The sequence below is a fragment of the Pan paniscus genome, chromosome 20, assembly GCF_029289425.2.
Source record: "Pan paniscus chromosome 20, NHGRI_mPanPan1-v2.0_pri, whole genome shotgun sequence".
NCBI classification, from domain to species: Eukaryota; Metazoa; Chordata; class Mammalia; order Primates; family Hominidae; genus Pan; species Pan paniscus.
Window position 1 is genome coordinate 58,638,866 of NC_073269.2, and position 17,906 is coordinate 58,656,771.

The 17,906-nt window shown below is 47.1% G+C and overlaps 1 protein-coding gene and 1 pseudogene across 1 annotated transcript; both read left to right on the plus strand.

Annotated features, from left to right (window-relative positions):
* Positions 1 to 2,776: 2,776 nt before the first annotated feature.
* On the plus strand, positions 2,777 to 12,143 carry LOC134729643 (zinc finger protein 816-like; annotated as a pseudogene).
* On the plus strand, positions 5,766 to 12,143 carry LOC129394765 (putative zinc finger protein 137). The gene has a single exon (XM_055103833.2). The coding sequence runs from the start codon at positions 9,248 to 9,250 to the stop codon at positions 9,869 to 9,871; it is 624 nt and encodes a 207-aa protein (XP_054959808.1). The 5' UTR covers positions 5,766 to 9,247; the 3' UTR covers positions 9,872 to 12,143.
* Positions 12,144 to 17,906: the final 5,763 nt, after the last annotated feature.

Genomic DNA, 17,906 nt, shown 5'->3' on the forward strand with positions numbered 1-17,906 from the left:
CCAGGGAAATACTGAGGTGAATTGGCCTGAGGCCAGAGCAGATGGGTGCCCTATACAGATGAAGGGGTGGCCGGTGCTTGGACTTGGCCACTCCTGGGCTCTTTCTCTTTCCACCTGCGACCTGGTGGAAGGGGGAGGGTGTTAGGGAGAGTAGCCTTTGATCCTTTGTTACTTTGGGTGGGAAGATGGGGTTTTTCCTTTTAGTCTAGTTTTGGAAAGTTCCCTGCCTCCCTAGACCCAGGACCCATGTGGTTTTTGGTTTTTTTTTTTTTTTTTTTTTTTTTGATGGAGATGGGGTTTTACTCTGTTGCGCAGGCCGAAGAGCGGTGACCGGATCACAGCTCACTGCAGCGTCAACCTCCTGGGCTCAAGGGATCCTCCCACCTCAGCCTCTAGAGTAGCTGGGACCACAGCCGCGCGCCACCACACCGCGCCAATTTTTGTGTTCTTGGTAGAGACCGGGTTTTGCCTTGTTGTCTAGGTTGGGCTCCAACTGCAGGGCTAAAGCGATCCAAGAGCATCAGCCTCCCAAAGTGCTGGGATGACAGGCTTGAGCCACCATGCCCGCCTTATTTCTTAATTAAAAAAAAAAATGTATATGTAGACTGAACGCAGTGGCTCATGCCTGTCATCCCAGCACTTTGGGAGGCCGATTCTCCTCTATCCAGGAGACGGGTTTCACCATGTTGCCAGGTTTGTCTCAAACTCCTCGGCTTAACTGATCCGCTTGCTTTGGCCTTCCAAAGTGCTAGGATTACAGGAGTGAGCCACCACACGTAGCCAGTCCTGGCATTTTGTAGAAGGATGGCCAACGCAGCCTGTTGACCCTTCCTGGCCATCACATGAAAATCAGCGACTCCTCCTTCTTACAAAACTCGGAGCTTCTCAGGATAACTTGGTGAAACGTCCCCCGCTGTGAACCTCAGTGAGCCCACCTGTGATATACAGGTGAGGGAGAAGACCAAAAAAGCTCAGTCAGAGTGGCACTGACCCCTGAAATGATGGGCACAATGGAGTGTGTGGCTTTTCCTGTAGGACAGGGAGGTACTTAGTTGTAATTTGAACTTTAAAGGATTCCAGTCCTCCGAAAAACAGGATTAGACTCAAATCACCTTGAACCTTATCATCTCACGGCTTTGACCCACCTACATGGCTCCGTGTCCCCTGCAGGCCTCGCCCCGGAGCTCTACAATCCTGTGTCCAGTTGTCTCCGCAGCTCTCTGCTGGGACATCAAACAGGCATCTCCACCTTCACGTGCCTATAAGTGACTTCCTAAACCCCCAAACACATTCCCTTACAGTCCTACACATCTCAGATGAGGGTGACAGTGTATTTCTGGGGGCTTAGCTGAGGTTGACACCATGTATTTTAAATATGGAAAATAAATTACATTATTTGTAAGTGTTGTAATTTATAATGTAAAGAGAAAATTACATGTATACATGAAAGGAGTGAGAAAGTACATCATTTCCAAATTTATTTTGAGGTATGGGAGAAAAATGTTTCAAGACCTCATCCTTAGGGATCTGGGCTCCCAGGACCCCTCTGACTTCATCTCCTGCCTGTGTCCTCCTCACTCCCTCTGCTCCAGCCATATAGGCCCCTTTCCTTTTTCTGGGACTGAGGTTGCTCCTATCTCAGGGACTTCTCCTGGGCTGTCCCTCTGCCTAGGACTCTCTGGCCCCTCAACTGCAAGTGACAAGCAGCCTTTCTTCCCTAAGTCTTTGTTCTGATATTACTTTCTCTATGGAAACCTTTGTGATCTCCCACAGCCCCCACTTGACATTGCAGCGCCACCTTCACCCCCACCTCTGGTCCATGTTGCCTGTTCTGTGTGATTCTTTTAGCTCCTTCGCCGTTCAGTGGATCCTGGTGAGAACAAGTCCCTAAGCGGAGAGCAGAGCCAGAAGGTGGGGCTGTGCTGGGCTGGCGCCATCTGAGTGGAGCTCAACCCTGACTTCACATTACAGTTTTCAGGCATTTTGCAAATATATCTTTTGTTCTGTTTTATCAAAGATTGCTACTATCATAGTATGGGAACCACCCTCAATAATACTTACAGTGGCGCTGGTGATTCTCATCTGTGTCCAGCATTGAACATCAAGGCAGTTTCCTCCATATTGAGAGCTGAGATCAGTCTGTGATCCACAGGGAGGTGAGGGGGCTGTGCTCTGCATGGGGTTTGGTTAGGGCCAGATCTGTGTCCTGAAGATCTGTGTCCTGCTGCAGCGTGTGTGTGGACTTTTCCAGCAGGGGAGCAAAATCCAAAAACAAGTCAAAATTACCCTTGTAGGTCTTCCTGTGGGATGTCCTGATGTCTGCATAATCTCTGGTGCAGTGGGCAGCAGAGGACCGTATTTCTCCCTGGTGAGGTCTCCCCTGTGTGTGTGTTTTGTCACAGGAAAGGAGGGAGTGATTTCTAAACACTAAATCTCAGCTGGGTGCAGTGGCTCACATCTGGAATCCCAGCTCTTTGGGAGGCTTGGGTGGGCAGATCTCAAGGTCAGGAGATCGAGACCATCCTGGCCAACATGGTAAAACCCCATCTCTAGTAAAAATAGAAAAATTAGCTGGGCCTGGCAGTGCATGCCTGTAATCCCAGCTGGTTAAGAGGCTGAGGCAGGAGAATCACTAGAACCAGGGAGGCAGAGGTTTCAGTGAGCTGAGATCATGCCACTGAACCACATCCTGGTGACAGAGCTAGACTCCATCTCAAAAAAAAAGAAAAATTAAATCTCATATTTTTTTACACACAGGATTGATTTCCAAAGACTCATGCTATGTAAGGAAGCCACCAAGAAGGGCAAAGAAAAGGAGCCAGGGACGGCTCTTCCTCAGGTAAAGTGATATTCCTCGGTGGATTCTTCTGTCTCCTTGTTTTCTTAAATACCAGGTATTGTGGTAGCCAGTCTTCTGTGATTCTGAAGCGTCCTAACTCACAAGTTTGCTCGCACTCACCCATGCCTTTTCTCAGTCCCTCTCATCTTAAATTCCATCTGCCTCTATTGCCCAGGCTGGAGTTCACTGGAGCAATCTGGGCTCACTGCAACCTCCACCTCCCAGGGTCAAGCGATTCTCATGCCTCAGCCTCTCAAGTATCTGGGATTACAGGTGTCCACCACCAGGCTTGGCTAATTTTGTATTTTTTGTAGAGACAGGTTTTCACCCTGTTGGCCAGGCTGGTCTCAAACCCCTGACTTCATGTAATCTCCTTGACAGTTTTTCACTGTTACCAAGAATAACACACTGGCTGCCTGTGAGCATGGTGACTTCACTGCAGATATCTGGAGAATTCCTGCAAAACTGATTACTTCTTTTTGGATTTGCTATTTCCTCTTTTACATCTGGGAAGATTCCATCCAGACCCCCAGCTGCAGAGGTGCCCTCTCTGACTGAGAACATGAGAAATTTCTCACTCTTTTAAGCAAATCTTACTACTGTGGTCTTACCACCATGTTCTTTTTTGTATTCGGTGAAAATGAAAGCCCTTTTTATTTATATTTTCTATTCCTTGAGAGTCTGAGTAGATGTCATTAATCATGGACTTGTATATTTAAAATAGATTTTAATACTTTGCTGAGCATACTTTTCATGTGTTTTGAGAGCTATTTTGTATTCTTTAGTTCTTTATTTTTGCCCTGGTGTTTTGTTCACATTATGCTTTTTTTTAGGATAAAACAGAAACGTTCTTTCACATGCCTGCTTTTTTTTTTTTTTTTTTAAGACGGAGTTTTGCTCTTGTCACCCAGGCTGGAGTGCAATGGCACGATCTTGGCTGACTGCAGCCTCCGCCTCCCGGGTTCAAGCAGTTTTTCTGCCTCAGCCTCCCAAGTAGCTGGGATGACAGGCAGGTGCCACCACTCCCAGCTAAGTTTTGTATTTTTAATAGAGATGGTGTTTCACCATGATGGCCATAATTTCTTTTGGCTTCTGAAATTAGAAATTTTTGGCCATTAATATCTTCCAACAGGCTTTTCTATTCCTTTCTTCCTCTCACTGTCTTCTGGGACTTCTGGTACTTAAAAAAATTTTTTTTGAGATGAAGTCTTGCTCTGTTGCCAGGCTGGAGTGCAGTGGTGCAAACTCAGCTCACCTCCAGCCTTTGTCACCTGGGTTTAAGTGATTCTCTTACCTCAGCTTCCCAAGTAGCTGAGATTACAAGTGTGCACCACCACACCTGGCTAATTGTTATATTTTTCATACAGACGGGGTTTCTCTATTTTGGTCAGGCTGGTCTCGATCTCCCGACCTCAGGTGATCCACCCACCTTGGCCTCCCAAAGTGCTGGGATTTCAGGCGTGAGCCACCGTGCCTGGCCTGTTTTTTTTTTATTGTTTTATTTTTTTTGAGACAGTCTTGCTCTGTTGCCCAGGCTGGAGTACAGTGGGGCGATCTCAGCTCACTGCAACCTCTGCCTCCCATGCTCAAGTGCTCCTCCTGCCTCAGCCTCTAGAGTAGCTGGGACTACAGGAGCCCACCACCACAACCAGCTAATCTTTGTATTTTCAGTAGAGACAGGGTTTTGCCATAATGACCAGGCTGTTCTGCAAACTCCTGACCTCAGGTGATCCACCCACCTCGGCTTTCAAGTCCTGGTGTGAGCCACCTTGCCAGTCCCCTCTTCACTCATTTTTAATTTACATAACGAATTCTGATTTTGAACCCATGTATTGAGTTTTTCTACTTAGTTACTCTATGTTTAGCCCTAGGGTTTCTGTGTAGTTCTTCATAATTTCCATATGTTGGTTGACCTTCTCATTTTCTTCATGCATTGCTTTTATGATTTCTTGAAGCTGTCTCTTAACTCAATGAGTTTCCAACACTGTTTGGGTTGGAGGTGACGGGGTCTCACTGTGTCCCTCAGGCTGGAGGGCAGTGGTGCAATCTTGGGTCACTTTATCCTCTGCTCTCCAGGCTCAAGCGATCCTCCCACCTCAGCCTGGCATGTATCTGTGGATGTGTCCTCTCTAGGTTTTTGCTTATAATCTCCTAACTGAAGTTAATTTAAGTGTGTGTGGGTGTGATTTGTAGTGTGTACAGGAGAGCATTAATGGAGAAGCCTATGATTTTTTGTTTGTTTGTTTTTTGAGACAGTCTCACTCTGTCATCAGGCTAAAGTGCAGTGGCGCCATCTAGGCTCACTTCAACCTCCACCTCCTGATTTCAAAAGATTCTCCTGCCTCGCCCTGCTGAGTAGCTGGAACTACAGGCAAGCACCATCTTGCCCAGCTAATTTTTGTATTTTTAATAGAGACGGGGTTTTACTATGTTGGCCAGGATGCTCTTGATTTCTTGACCTCCTGATCCACCCATCTCGGCCTCCATAAGTGCTGGGATTATAGGTGTGAGCCACCACGCCTGGCCAAGCCCGTGTTTTATGTAGAAAATACATTATTTTCAGTATATATATACATATATTTTATTTTGAGAGTCTCACTCCGTTGCCCAGGCCGGAGTGCAGTGGTGTGATCTCGGCTTACTGCAACTTCTGCCTCCAGAGTTCTATCGATTCTTCTGCCTCAGCTTCCCAAATAGCTGGGATTACAGGCGCTTTCCCCCACCGTGCCTAGCAAATTTTTATATTTTTAGTAGATACAGGTTTTCACCATGTTGGCCAGGTTGTTCTTGAACTCCTGACCTTAAGTAATCCACCCACCTTGGTTTCCCAAAGTGATGGGATTACAGGTGTGAGCCCCAATGCCCGGCCATATATATATATAGTTTGTTTGTTTTTTGACAGAGTCTAACTCTGCAGCCCAAGCTGAGTTGCAGTGGCACAATCTCAGCTCACTGCAACCTTCGCCTCTGGGGCTCAAGCAATTCTCCTGCCTCAGCCTCCCAGGTAACTAGAGGCGGACACCACCACACCTGTGTTCAAGCAATTCTCCTGCCTCAGCCTTCAAGTAGCTGGGATTACAGGCAGGTGCCACCACGCCCAGCTAAGTTTTGTACTTTTAGTAGAGATGGGGTTTCACCATGTTACCCTGGATGGTCTCAAACTCCTCAGGTCAGGTGATCCACCTGCCTTGGCCTCCCAAAGTACTGGGATTCCAGGCCTGAGGCACTGCACCCGGCCATATATTTTTTATATTGTCCATAAAACTGAGACTTCCACAGTGACTTAGGGGATTTTAAAATCTATCAAGGAAAAGTGCAATAAAATGCAACTATACAGAAAAAACTGTTCAAAAATACCTTAATGTGGCTTTGTCAGAACACCGTCTTGGATCAAATCGATACTTATTTTCTCTTTTCTCATTTCATGTGAAGGTGATGACTCACTCCTCCCTAATGTTTTGTTGAAATGTGTCTTTCATTTTAGGGACACTAGACTTTCAGGGATGTGGCTATAGAATTCTCTTTGGAGGAGTGGAAATGCCTGAACCCTGCACAGAGGGCTTTATACAGGGAAGTGATGTTGGAGAACTACAGGAACCTAGAGTTTGTGGGTGAGGAAAATATCCCTCCAGACATGAGGAATCTGCCCTTGTGTATCTTGGCTCTTCCTGGTTTTGTATTCTCTTTTGTGATGTTGCCCCATACATGCTTTTCATGTATATGTCATTGTTTTCTGCAGTGATGACCCTCATATTTGTCAGGGACAGCTTCTTAGAGACTCCCTTATGGAGCGGTTTTACATAAAACCAGAAAATTCATGAAGAACACTTTGACTAATAAGATTGAACATCATCCTGCTCTAGGCAGAGATGCCCCTGGAGGCCCTGAGCAGAATTGTCACCATGGCCCAGGATATGAGATAGAAAGCATGACACTGACTGACAAGTGTTTCCAGCTGTGGTTCTGGTTTTGTGTTTTTTGTTGTTTCATTTTGTTTTTATGAGACAGAGTGCTGAACAGGTTGGAGTGCAGTGTCGTGATCTCAGCTCATTGCAACCTCCACCTTCTGGGCTCAAGCAATTCATGTACCTGAGCCTCCCAATCTAACTGAAATTACAGATGCATGTCACCATACCTGGCTAATTTTGTATTTTTATTAGAGATGGGATATGACCATGTTGGCCAGGCTGGTCTTGAACTCCTGGTCTCAAGCAATCCGCCTGCCTCAGCCTCCACCCAGGTGTTGGGATTATAGGCATGAGCCACTGCACCTGGCCTTTTGTTCTGTTTTTTTGTGTTTTGTTTTTTGTTTTGAGACAGAGTTTCACTCTTGTTGCCCAGGCTGGAGTGCAATGGTGCGATCTCGGCTCACTGCAACCCCCACCTCCCAGGTTCAAGCGATTCTCCTGCTTCAACCTGCCTAGCAGCTGGGATTACAGGCATGTGCCACCAAGCCCGGCTATTTTTGTATTTTTAATAGAGACAGGGTTTCTCCATGTTGGTCAGGCTGGTCTCAAACTCCCGACCTCAGGTGATCTGCCCACCTTGGCCTCCCAAAGTGCTGGGATTACAGGCATGAGCCACTGCACCTGGCCCGTTCTGGTTTTTGAGGAGCATCACAGAAGCATCTCTCACTGGCACTGTGACAGTGTTCATCACATAAACTAATGATCATCTTCTCTAAGCAGCAGTCACTGCTGTAGAAATTCCTCCTACGGAGGACATCATTCAGGCTGACTGCCTCATATATAGGAGGCTCTTGACTGAACTCTTTTTTTCTGGACATGGAATTTTGCTCTTGTTGCCCAGGCTGGAGTGCAATGGCGTGATCTCCACTCACTGCAACCTCCGCCTCCTGGGTTCAAGTGATTCTCCTGCCTTGGTTTCCCAAGTAGCTGGAATTACAGCCGCCCACCACCATGCCTGGCAAATTTTTGTATTTTTAGTAGAGATAAGGTGTTCTTAAACTTTGAAGATCACTTTTGGGACGTTTAAAATAACTGTTGCTTTTTGTGTAATATTTACACATTTCAATATTAACTATTATTTACCATCTGTACTTTTTTTTTTTTGAGATGGAGTCTTGCTCTGTCACCCAGGCTGGAGTGCAGTGGCATGATCTCAGCTCACTGCAAGCTCTGCCTCCAGGGTTCACACCATTCTCCTGCCTTAGCCTCCCAAGTAGCTGGGACTATAGGCACCTATCACTACACCTGGCTAATTTTTTGTATTTTTAGTACAGATAGGGTTTCACCATGTTAGCCAGGATGGTCTCGAACTCCTGACCTCGTGATCCACCTGCCTCGGCCTCCCAAAGTGCTGGGACTACAGGTGTGAGCCACTGCACCTGGCCTACCATCTGTACTTAATTGGAAACCTATTGGTCTTTATATTTTTTAGATAGCTCTTTAAAATCCGTGATGGAGTTCTCATCAATCGGGCATGGTAATACAGGAGAAGTGATCCACACAGGGACATTGCAAATACATGAAAGTCATCACATTGGAGATTTTTGCTTCCCAGAAATCAAGAAAGATATTCATCACTTTGAGTTTCAGTGGCAAGAAATTGAAAGAAATGGCCATGAAGTACCTATGACAGAAACCAAAGAGTTGACTGGTAGTACAGACCGACGTGATCAAAGACATGCTGGAAACAAGCCTATTAAAGATCAGCTTGGATGAAGCTTTCATTCGCATCTGCCTGAACTCCACATGTTTCAGACCCAAGGGAAAATTGGTAATCAAGTGGAGAAGTCTATCAATGATGCTTCCTCAGCTTCAACATCCCAAATAATTTGTTGTAGGCTCAAAACCCATATTTCTATTAAGTATGGGAAGAATTTCCTCTATTCTTCATTATTCACACAAATACAAGAAGTACACATGAGGGAAAAACCTTTCCAATGTAATGAGTGTGGCAAAGCCTTTAATCATAGCTCACATTTAAGGAGACATCACGTAACCCATTCAGGAGAGAAACAGTATAAATGTGATGTATGTGGCAAAGTGTTTCATCAAAAGCAATACCTTGCATGGCACCATAGAGTTCATACTGGAGAAAAACCTTACAAATGTAAGGTTTGTGACAAGGCTTTCTGGGATAACTCATGCCTTTCATGCCATAAGAGTTCATACTGGAGAGAAATGTTACACATGTAATGAATGTGGCAAGGCTTTTAGTAGAAAAGCAAACCTTGCACATCATGGACTTCATACTGGAGGGAAATCTTACAAATGTAAGGGTTGTGACAAGGTTTTCCACCATGATTTATGCCTTGCACAACATCAGAGAGTTCATACTGGAGAGAACCTTACACATTTCACGAGTGTGGAAAGACCTTTGCTCAAAATTCAGCCCTTGTAATGCATAAGGCAATTCATACTGGAAAGAAACCTTACACATGCAATGAATGTGGCAAGGTTTTTAGGAGAAAAGCACACCTTGCATGTCATCATAGACTTCATACTGTCTAAGGTTTCTAATCAACAATCAAACCTTGCACAACATCAGAGAGTTTATACTGGAGAGAAACCTTACAAGTGTAATGAGTGGGGCAAAGCCTTAAGTGGGAAGTCGTCACTTTTTTATCATCAAGCAATCCATGGTGTAGGGAAACTTTGCAAATGTAATGATTGTCACAAAGTCTTCAGTAATGCTACAACCATTGCAAATCACTGGAGAATCCATAATGAAGACAGATCTTACAAGTGTAATAAATGTGGTAAAATTTTCAGACATCGATCATATCTTGCAGTTTATCAGCGAACTCATACTGGAGAGAAACCTTACAAATATCATGACTGTGGCAAGGTCTTCAATCAAGCTTCATCCTATGCAAAACATAGGAGAATTCATACAGGAGAGAAACCTCACAAGTGTGATGATTGTGGCAAAGTCTTGACTTCATGTTCACACCTCATTAGACATCAGAGAATCCATACTGGACAGAAATCTTACAAATGTCTTAAGTGTGGCAAGGTCTTCAGTCTGTGGGCACTCCATGCAGAACATCAGAAAATTCATTTTTGAGATAACTGTTCCAAATACAGTGACTATAGAAGATCATAAAGCTTTAATTGACATTAGAGCCAAATAGGCATTGACTTGAGATTGAGTTGACTTAACATTGAGTTTAAGCATTAATTTACATTAAAGTGTTTATGTTAAGAAGATTGGGCCAGGTGGGGTGGCTCATGCCTGTAATCCCAGCACTTTGGGAGGCCAAGGCTGATAGATCACAGCCACACCTGGCTATGAGAGTGTGTAGGTGGCCGTTGGGGTGTGACCTGATTAGAAGGGGCAGGGCCTTGAACAGAATCTGGGCGGGGCAAGAATGAGGAGGCTGCCTGGAGGCCGGGCCAGAGGGTGATCGTCATCTTGAGGGCAAGGTCTGGAAGTGGTGTTTTGAAGGGCAGGGTCTCGAGGGGGCGCGTCCTGGCTTTCTCCTCAGCTGGACCCCAGGTGTTGTCTGCTGTCATCCTCTTGCCCTGCAGGACTAGATTCTCCGGGTACTAATTGGTGGATAGTTTCTGATGTGCCGTGATATTACCCCTAATATCACAGGGATGCTTCCTGTCCATTTTAAGTATATATATATATATATATATATTTTTTTTTTTTTTTTTTTTTTTTTTTTTGAGACGGAGACTTGCTCTGTCGCCCAGGCTGGAGTGCAGTGGCACAATCTCGGCTCATTGCAAGCTCCGCCTCCCGGGTTCACGCCATTCTCCTGCCTCAGCCTCCCGAGTAGCTGGGACTACAGGCGCCCGCCACCATGCCTGGCTAATTTTTTGTATTTTTAGTAGAGACGGGGTTTCACTGTGTTAGCCAGGAGGGTCTCGATCTTCTGACCTCGTGATCCGCCCGCCTCAGCCCCCCAAAGTGCTGGGATTACAGGCGCGAGCCACCGCGCCCGGCCCCTAAGTTAATATTTCAAACAATCGAAGGTAAAACAACATATTGTGTTGGGCCACCTGTACTGAACGCTGAATCGTTTTTCCTCTTAAGTTGAAAATGGTTTTAATGCAAAGCGCCTTTTTTGAGCAGGTAGAGTCACGCATCCGGCAGGCGGGGCGAGCTCCCCTCTGTCTGGGGCAGGGTGGGGGAGAGGGGCAGGGACCTCGGTAAAGGGGTGGAGTGGCGCGCTGGTTGCCGCGGGGACTGGCAATTAGAAGGGATTATTAAACTAAGCAAGGTCCTGGGTTGTTTGAGTGGATAATGGAAACTGAAAGGTGACGTGCAAAACTGCCTATTACACCCAGGAGTGGAGGATAATTTCATATTTCATGGAAATAAACTCAGGGCCCGGAGCGGTGGCTCACACCTGTAATCCCAGCACTTTGAGAGGCCAAGGAGGGAGGATCACTTAAGCCCAGGAATTCGAAATCAGCCGGGGCAACATAGTGAGACCTCATCTCTACTAAAAATCAAAAAGACCAGCCAGGTGTGTTAGTCCACACCTGTGGTCCCAGCTGCTCGGGGCGCTGAGGTGGGAGGATCACTTGAGCCAGAAAGTTGGAGGCTGCAGTGAGCTCTGATCTTGCCACCACACTCCAGCCTGGGTGAAAAAGCTAGACCCTGTCTCAAACAAGCAAATAAATGAGAGGTATAAGTCCTCCTTTAAAAGTAAAGGAAGAGATTTTTCTTTCCTTTTGTCTCTTAGAACATTCAATTAGAAAATTTGTAAATGCATTTTCTCTGTCTTCTGAGGTTTTTTTTTTTAGACAGAGTTTTTCTCCTGTTACCCAGGCTTGAGTGCAAGCCACGATCTCGCCTCACCACAACCTCCGTCTCCCGAGTTCAAGCGATTCTCCTGCCTCAGCTTCCCGAGTAGCTGGGATTACAGGCAGGAACCACTATGCCCGGCTAACTTTGTTTTTTTTTTTTAGAAATTAAACCTTTTTTCAGCTTAATGACCCAGGGATGTATTTTTGAAGGACTTGGGAGCTCTCTTTGAAAGGCAAACAACAAGGGAAACAGTACCTTTATCTCAGTAGGAAATTAAATAATTCAAACATCAAATAACTTCAATTTAAGGCTATGGACTTTGAGATAATTCTGAGCCTTGAGAGGAATGTGGTCAGGCAACCTGAGTCCAGTGGAATGCAGGTGCAACTTCTAAGAGTTTTCCTGTAAGTAATTAAGAAGACTAAGTAGCCCCAGAGATAAGACCTCCTCGGATCATTGTCCCTTCTTATGTAGTGATAAAGTAACCTTCCTTGAAGTGTATCTATCCGTAATCAATCAACTTGCTGCAGCCTACGCACTGGCCCAGAATAAAAAACGTGGTGATTCTGCTAAAGCTTCTCTGTCTTTCCCTGTGTGTGAAATCTTAACGTCTCTACTTGGGAACGCTGATCCCATTCATTTAGAGTTGATGTTTCCACGTGGCTATTTCCAAGCTTTGCCTTCAAATAAATTCTGTACTTAATCATATATTCTAAATTTTATTATTTACTGCAGACATCAGTTTCTGTCGGATTGTAGGAGCCTCACCAGAGAGGGCCCCTGTCGCCATGTTGTAAAACTCACACTTGCCAAAAGTTGTGGGTTAGGGTTTCTCCCCCTCCCTCAGGATGATGCTAGTTAGCTGACACAGATGGTCACCTCCATTACCAAGTAGAGTCAGGATGAACTATTTGTGACCAAATGTGTTGTCAAGTCCTCTTCCCTGAGGACTGATTAGTGTTTATCCTGAAAACATGTCCTTAATGGGTTGTATAGAACACTGAAGCGTCTCTGATTTCAAACTCTTAGCTCTTTTCCTCTATTTCCCATCACATTCTGGTCTAAGGCTTATTTATTAATAAAATGATTTTTATTTCTTTATTATCGTGGAGATGATTTTTCATTTGGGGGAAGATCATTTTGTTTTCAAATATATTGTCTCAACATTTAAATAGTGAAGTAAAGAGTATTTCTTGTGCCAGGCATGGTGGCTCACGCCTGTAATCACAGCACTCTGGGAGGCCAAGGCAGGCAGATCACTTCAAGTCAGGAGTTTGAGACCAGCCTGGCCAACATGGTGATACCCCATCTCTACCAATTATACAAAAATTAGCCGGACATGGTGGCGCGCTTGTAATGCCAGCTATTCCGGAGGGTGAGGCAGGAGAATCACTTCAACACAGGGTGTACAGGCTGCACTGAGCCGAGACCTTGCCACTGCACTCCAGCCTGGGCGACAGAGAAATACTCTGTCTTAAAAAAAAAAAAAAAAAAGGAAATTAAAAAAAGAAAGTAATAGATCTCCTCCACAAATGTGCTGGGACAACAAACTTGATATTCACATGGAAAAGAATAATGTTGGATCCCTACATCACACAATCAAAATTTTATTTTAAAAAGTTAGAGAACGAGGAAGGGAGCCCTGCGGGAGGGGGTGTTACTTTGTCGCCCAGGCTGGTCTGGAACCCCAGGCTCAGCGACCCTCCCGCTGCTGCTTCCTGAGTAGCTGGGACCTCAGGCTCCCTCCCCAGTGCCCGCATCTCTGCAAGCAGCAGGTGGTGACTTCACTCTTCCCTGGCCTGAGCACTCCGTCCCGCATCCCAGGCAGTGGCCCTAGGGAAGTCTCTGAAGCTGAGCACAGGGTGGACTCTGCCCCCACCGCCGACCCGCCCTCCCCCACCCCGAGTGAATGGAGAATAGAAAGGGAGAGGATTTCTGTTCTGTTCTGTGGGCCCTCAGTATGAAATCGTAGTTCTGCCCAGGCAGGACTTTGCATTTCACATTCTAGTTTGCATCCCCGTTCCAGACAATTCCAGGGCTTTTGCATCATGCCTCAGCCTTCCCGGCCAGTCTCCCTTCCAAAACCCGAAAAACAGAGGCGCTGGGCTCGACTGACTCTGTCCCGCCCCGGCCCCGCCCCGGCCCCGCCCCGGCCCCGCCCTCTGCCGGTTCTAAAGGGCAAAGTCTCTCCGCCTCGCGCCCCGCTTCGGCCTGCCCAGGCCCCGCCCACCTCCTCGTGGACCCCGCCCAGGCCTGGCTTCTGTCCTGCGCGAGCAGATTAGCGCAAACCTGGAAGCGGAGAGCGTGGAGTGAAGGTCCCACCGCAGCGCGTGAGTTTCTCTCTGTTTTATATTAAGTCTGTGCGTCCCAGGTCCCCGGCGCTTCTGTACCTGGGACGTGGGGTCCCCACAGACCTGGAAATTCTCGCCCGTCTTCACCCAGAGCAAATTGAGACTTCCCTTTGAGAGTCCGGGGTTCACTTCCTTTTGGGTTTAAAATCGCCTTGAAGCTGGTGCGGTCTCTGGTCTTGCTGCTATAGGGCAATGTATACACTTTGTATTGGGTAGTTTTCCTGCTCAAAACCTTTTTCTAACTCCTCCCGCCCCGCGCTTTTTAAAGTCCTTACAGGTGAGGTGGATTCCCGCCCTGGGCGCCTCCCACCCTCGCCTTCGACGGCCCCTCGAGTGCAGCGCCCGTGCCCCCAGTCCCGCGGAGGCTGCGTCCTCTGCCTGGTCCTGAGATCCTTCAGACCCCACCATTGTCTTAAGGCGCCGTCATCTCCCACCTCCCTTCTCGTGCCGGGCCCTGCTGCTCCCCAGGTCTCTCCTCCGCCGTCACCGCTTCCCCTGAGCCCGCGTTGGGAAGGTGTCCGGGGCCTGTCCTGTGACACGGGGTGTTCTTGCCTGCCCAGCTCCAGCCCCTGGAAAATGAGCTCCCCCGGGATGCAGGCGTCTTACTCCAAACCCTCCTGTAATTGTATGGGCCAAAGGAATCAGGAGAGAGAGAGCAGTAGAAAACCTGAGATAAGAAAAGAAAGCAGGAGGAGAAAAGCAACTGGAGAAATGTAGAGAAAAGCTAGATGTACAGAGAGATGAAGAACAGCAAGGAAGAGAGGGGGCAGCAAAGAGGGAGGCTCATCAGAGTGAGGGAGAGGAGGAGGGGTTTGGAGCCAGGGCAGACAGAGCAGAGTGGTGCTGGTGGCAAGGACAGAGGGAGAAGCACAGCAGGGAGGACTACTGTGGGTCTAGAGTGCCATAAAGTGTGGACAGGGGGGCATAACAGGGAAGAGAGAATGTAACAGGGAGAGCAGAGGAGGCGCAGAGATGGGAGAAGAGGCGGAATCTATGGAGGTTGAGGACAATCCAAAGATTGTGGGAGAAGGAGCAGTAAGAGGTTAAATAAGCGAGGATGGAGCAGAAAAGGTGGAAGAGAAGGAATAGAGGGAAGAAGGGGATAAACAGCAGGAGAGGAGAGGGGCACAAAATGAGGCACAGAAGCCCAGGGAAAAAGACAAGAAAACAAGAGCTAGAGAGAGAAGGGGAGAATGAGAGATATGTACAGATTTAGCGAGGGAAGCACAGTAATGAAGACAGAGGGGCCGGGCGCAGTGGCTCACGCCTGTAATCCCAGCACTATAGGAGACTGACACAAGGGGATTGCTTGAGTACAGGAGTTCGAGCACAGCCTGGGCAACATAATGAGACCTCGCCATCTCTGACGAAAAAAAAATTAACCGGGCGTGATGGTGCACACCTGTAATCCTAGCTACTCTGGAGGCCGACGTAGGAGGATCACTTGAGCCCAGGAGGCCCAGGCTGCAGTGAGCCGAGATCATGCCACTGCACTCCAGCCTGGTCAACAGAGTGAGACACTGTCTCAAAGGAAAAAAAGGAGCGGGGGACTTTGGGTAAAGATGAGTAGGTTAGTTCACTGGATATCATTAGTCGTTGACTTCTTTGTATATAATCTAATAACTTAAAACTTGTTTAAATTATACAGATGAGGTTGAGAATTTTTAAACTCCTGTCTATGAGACATGTACCTGTAAATCTTGGCATCAGAGGTTAGCTTCCACCTGAAATCCCTATTCAGCCAAACAGCAGTGACTTATTCAGTTGTGAGTCACCCTCTTGCCTTTTCCCAGAGTTGGGTAGGAAGTGGAGCAGTGAAGTGGGAAAAAAAAAATTGGTGTTATTACATAATACTTTTAATTTAATTAATTAATATTTGGGATGGGCTCTGGCTTTGTAGCCCAGGCTCACGACTGTAATCCCAGCACTTTGGGTGAGGCTAGTGGATCACTTCAGGTCAGGAGTTTGAGACCAGCCTGGCCAACATGATGAAACTCCGTCTCTACTAAAAGTACAAAAATTAGCCGAGCATGGTGGTACTCACCTGAAATCCCAGATACTAGAAAGGCTGAGGAAAAAGAATCGCTTGAGCCCAGGAGCAGAAGGTTGCAGTGAGCCAAGAGCCTGCCACTGCACTCCAGCCCAGGTGACAGTGCGAGACTCTGTTTCAAAAAGCAAAACAAAACCATCTGGCTGACTTTAAAGATAATCCAGTTCTGGCCGGGCGCGATGGCTCACGCCTGTCATCCCAGCACTTTGGGAGGCTGAGGCAGGTGGGTCACCAGAGGTCGGGAGTTCCAGAACAGCCTTACCAACATGGAGAAACCTTGTTTCTACTAAAGACACAAAATTAGCCAGGGGTGGTGGGGCATGACTGTAGTCCCAACTACTCGAGAGGCTGAGGTGAGAGAAGTCACTTGAACCCGGGAGGCGGAGGTTGCGGTGAGTTGAGATCGCGCCATTGCACTCCACCTTGGGCAACAAGAGTGAAATTCCGTCTAAAAAAAACAAGAAGATATCCGTTTCCCTGTTTGCTACTCTTGTGTTTTTGATTCAGTAGTTCTTGGACGAGAGCTCATTGTCCACATATTACATATTACCATTCTCCCTAAGCATTCAGAAGGAGGCAGTCGGTGGAGGAAATTGTGAAATATTTTGCTCGATCCATCTGTAATGTCTTCTTTGTTACTAACACATAGGGCTGCGGCTCTAGAAAAGCTCCAGCACGCCATCTTCCTTTTTTTTTTTTAATAAGCAGGAGTCTTTCTGACCTGTTATCTCCGTGTTGGAGTGAGGGAAGGAGCCCTGGATTGTGGAGAGTGAATTGAAAATAACAAAAAAAATACAGATGGGTGGGAATGTATTATGGGTGGAAACACAAATAAGAGCTCAGATGGGCAGAGTGGAAGCTCCACCCTCAAATCTCTCTGCAAGTGGGAGAATTCGGCGGGAAAAGAAAAGTTTAAATCCTGAGATCTCTGAGTGGACATCTTTCTTTGCCCCCTCTTATGTCTCTGTTATTTATTTTATTTTTCTTTCTTTCTTTATTTTGAGACAGCGTCTCACTCTGTTGCATAGACTGGAGTGCAGTGGCACAATAGCTCACTACGACCTCTGCCACCTGGGTTCAAGTGATTCTCCTGCCTCAGCCTCCCAAGTAGCTGGAACTGCAGGCATGCATCACCACCATACTAGGCTAATTTCTGCATTTTTGGTAGAGACGGGGTTGTGCCATGTTGGCCAGGCTGGTCTCGAACTCCTGACCTCAGGTGTTTTGCCTGCCTCGGCCTCCCAAAGTGCTGAAATTACAAGTGTGAGTCACCACGCCAGCCCCTCTGCCCTTTAGACGTGTAGTAGTTTGATTTTTTTGTCCTCTAGTGATGCTGCAGCTCAGAGACAAAGGCAGAGTCTTTATCCTGATGGGCAACACCGTGTCATCTGGCTTCTGTGACCTCGTTGGTTTCTTGACTCTGGAACGGGAAGGGCTGTGTCAAAGGGGTCTCCTTCCCCTGTGGTCTCTCATTCTGTACTTGACTCCTTCTGACGCTCCATTCTCTGTCCCTATAGATAAGATCTGAGGCCTCCATACACCTACCCCTTGACCTACCAGGTTCCATCCCATTTCCTGTACTTGGAACACCTAATCAAGAGATCGGAAAACCTGGGCTGCTCCTCCTTTGCAACCGGGGCCCGGGATACTGCACGGAGCCCTCTCTGCTTGTTCGAATAGTTGGCTTGCCTATTTGAAGTAGGAAAAAAGGCCATGCGCGGTGGCTCATGCCTGTAATCCCATCATTTTGAGAGGCTGAGGAGGGCGGATCACTTCAGGTCGGGAGTTTGAGACCAGCCTGGCCAACATGGTGAAACTCCATCTCTACTAAAAATACCAAAAGTAGCCGGGTGTGGTGGTGGGTGCCCGTAATCCCAGCTACTCGGGAGACTGAGGCAGAAGAATCTCTTGAACCCGGGAGGTGGACTCTGCAGTG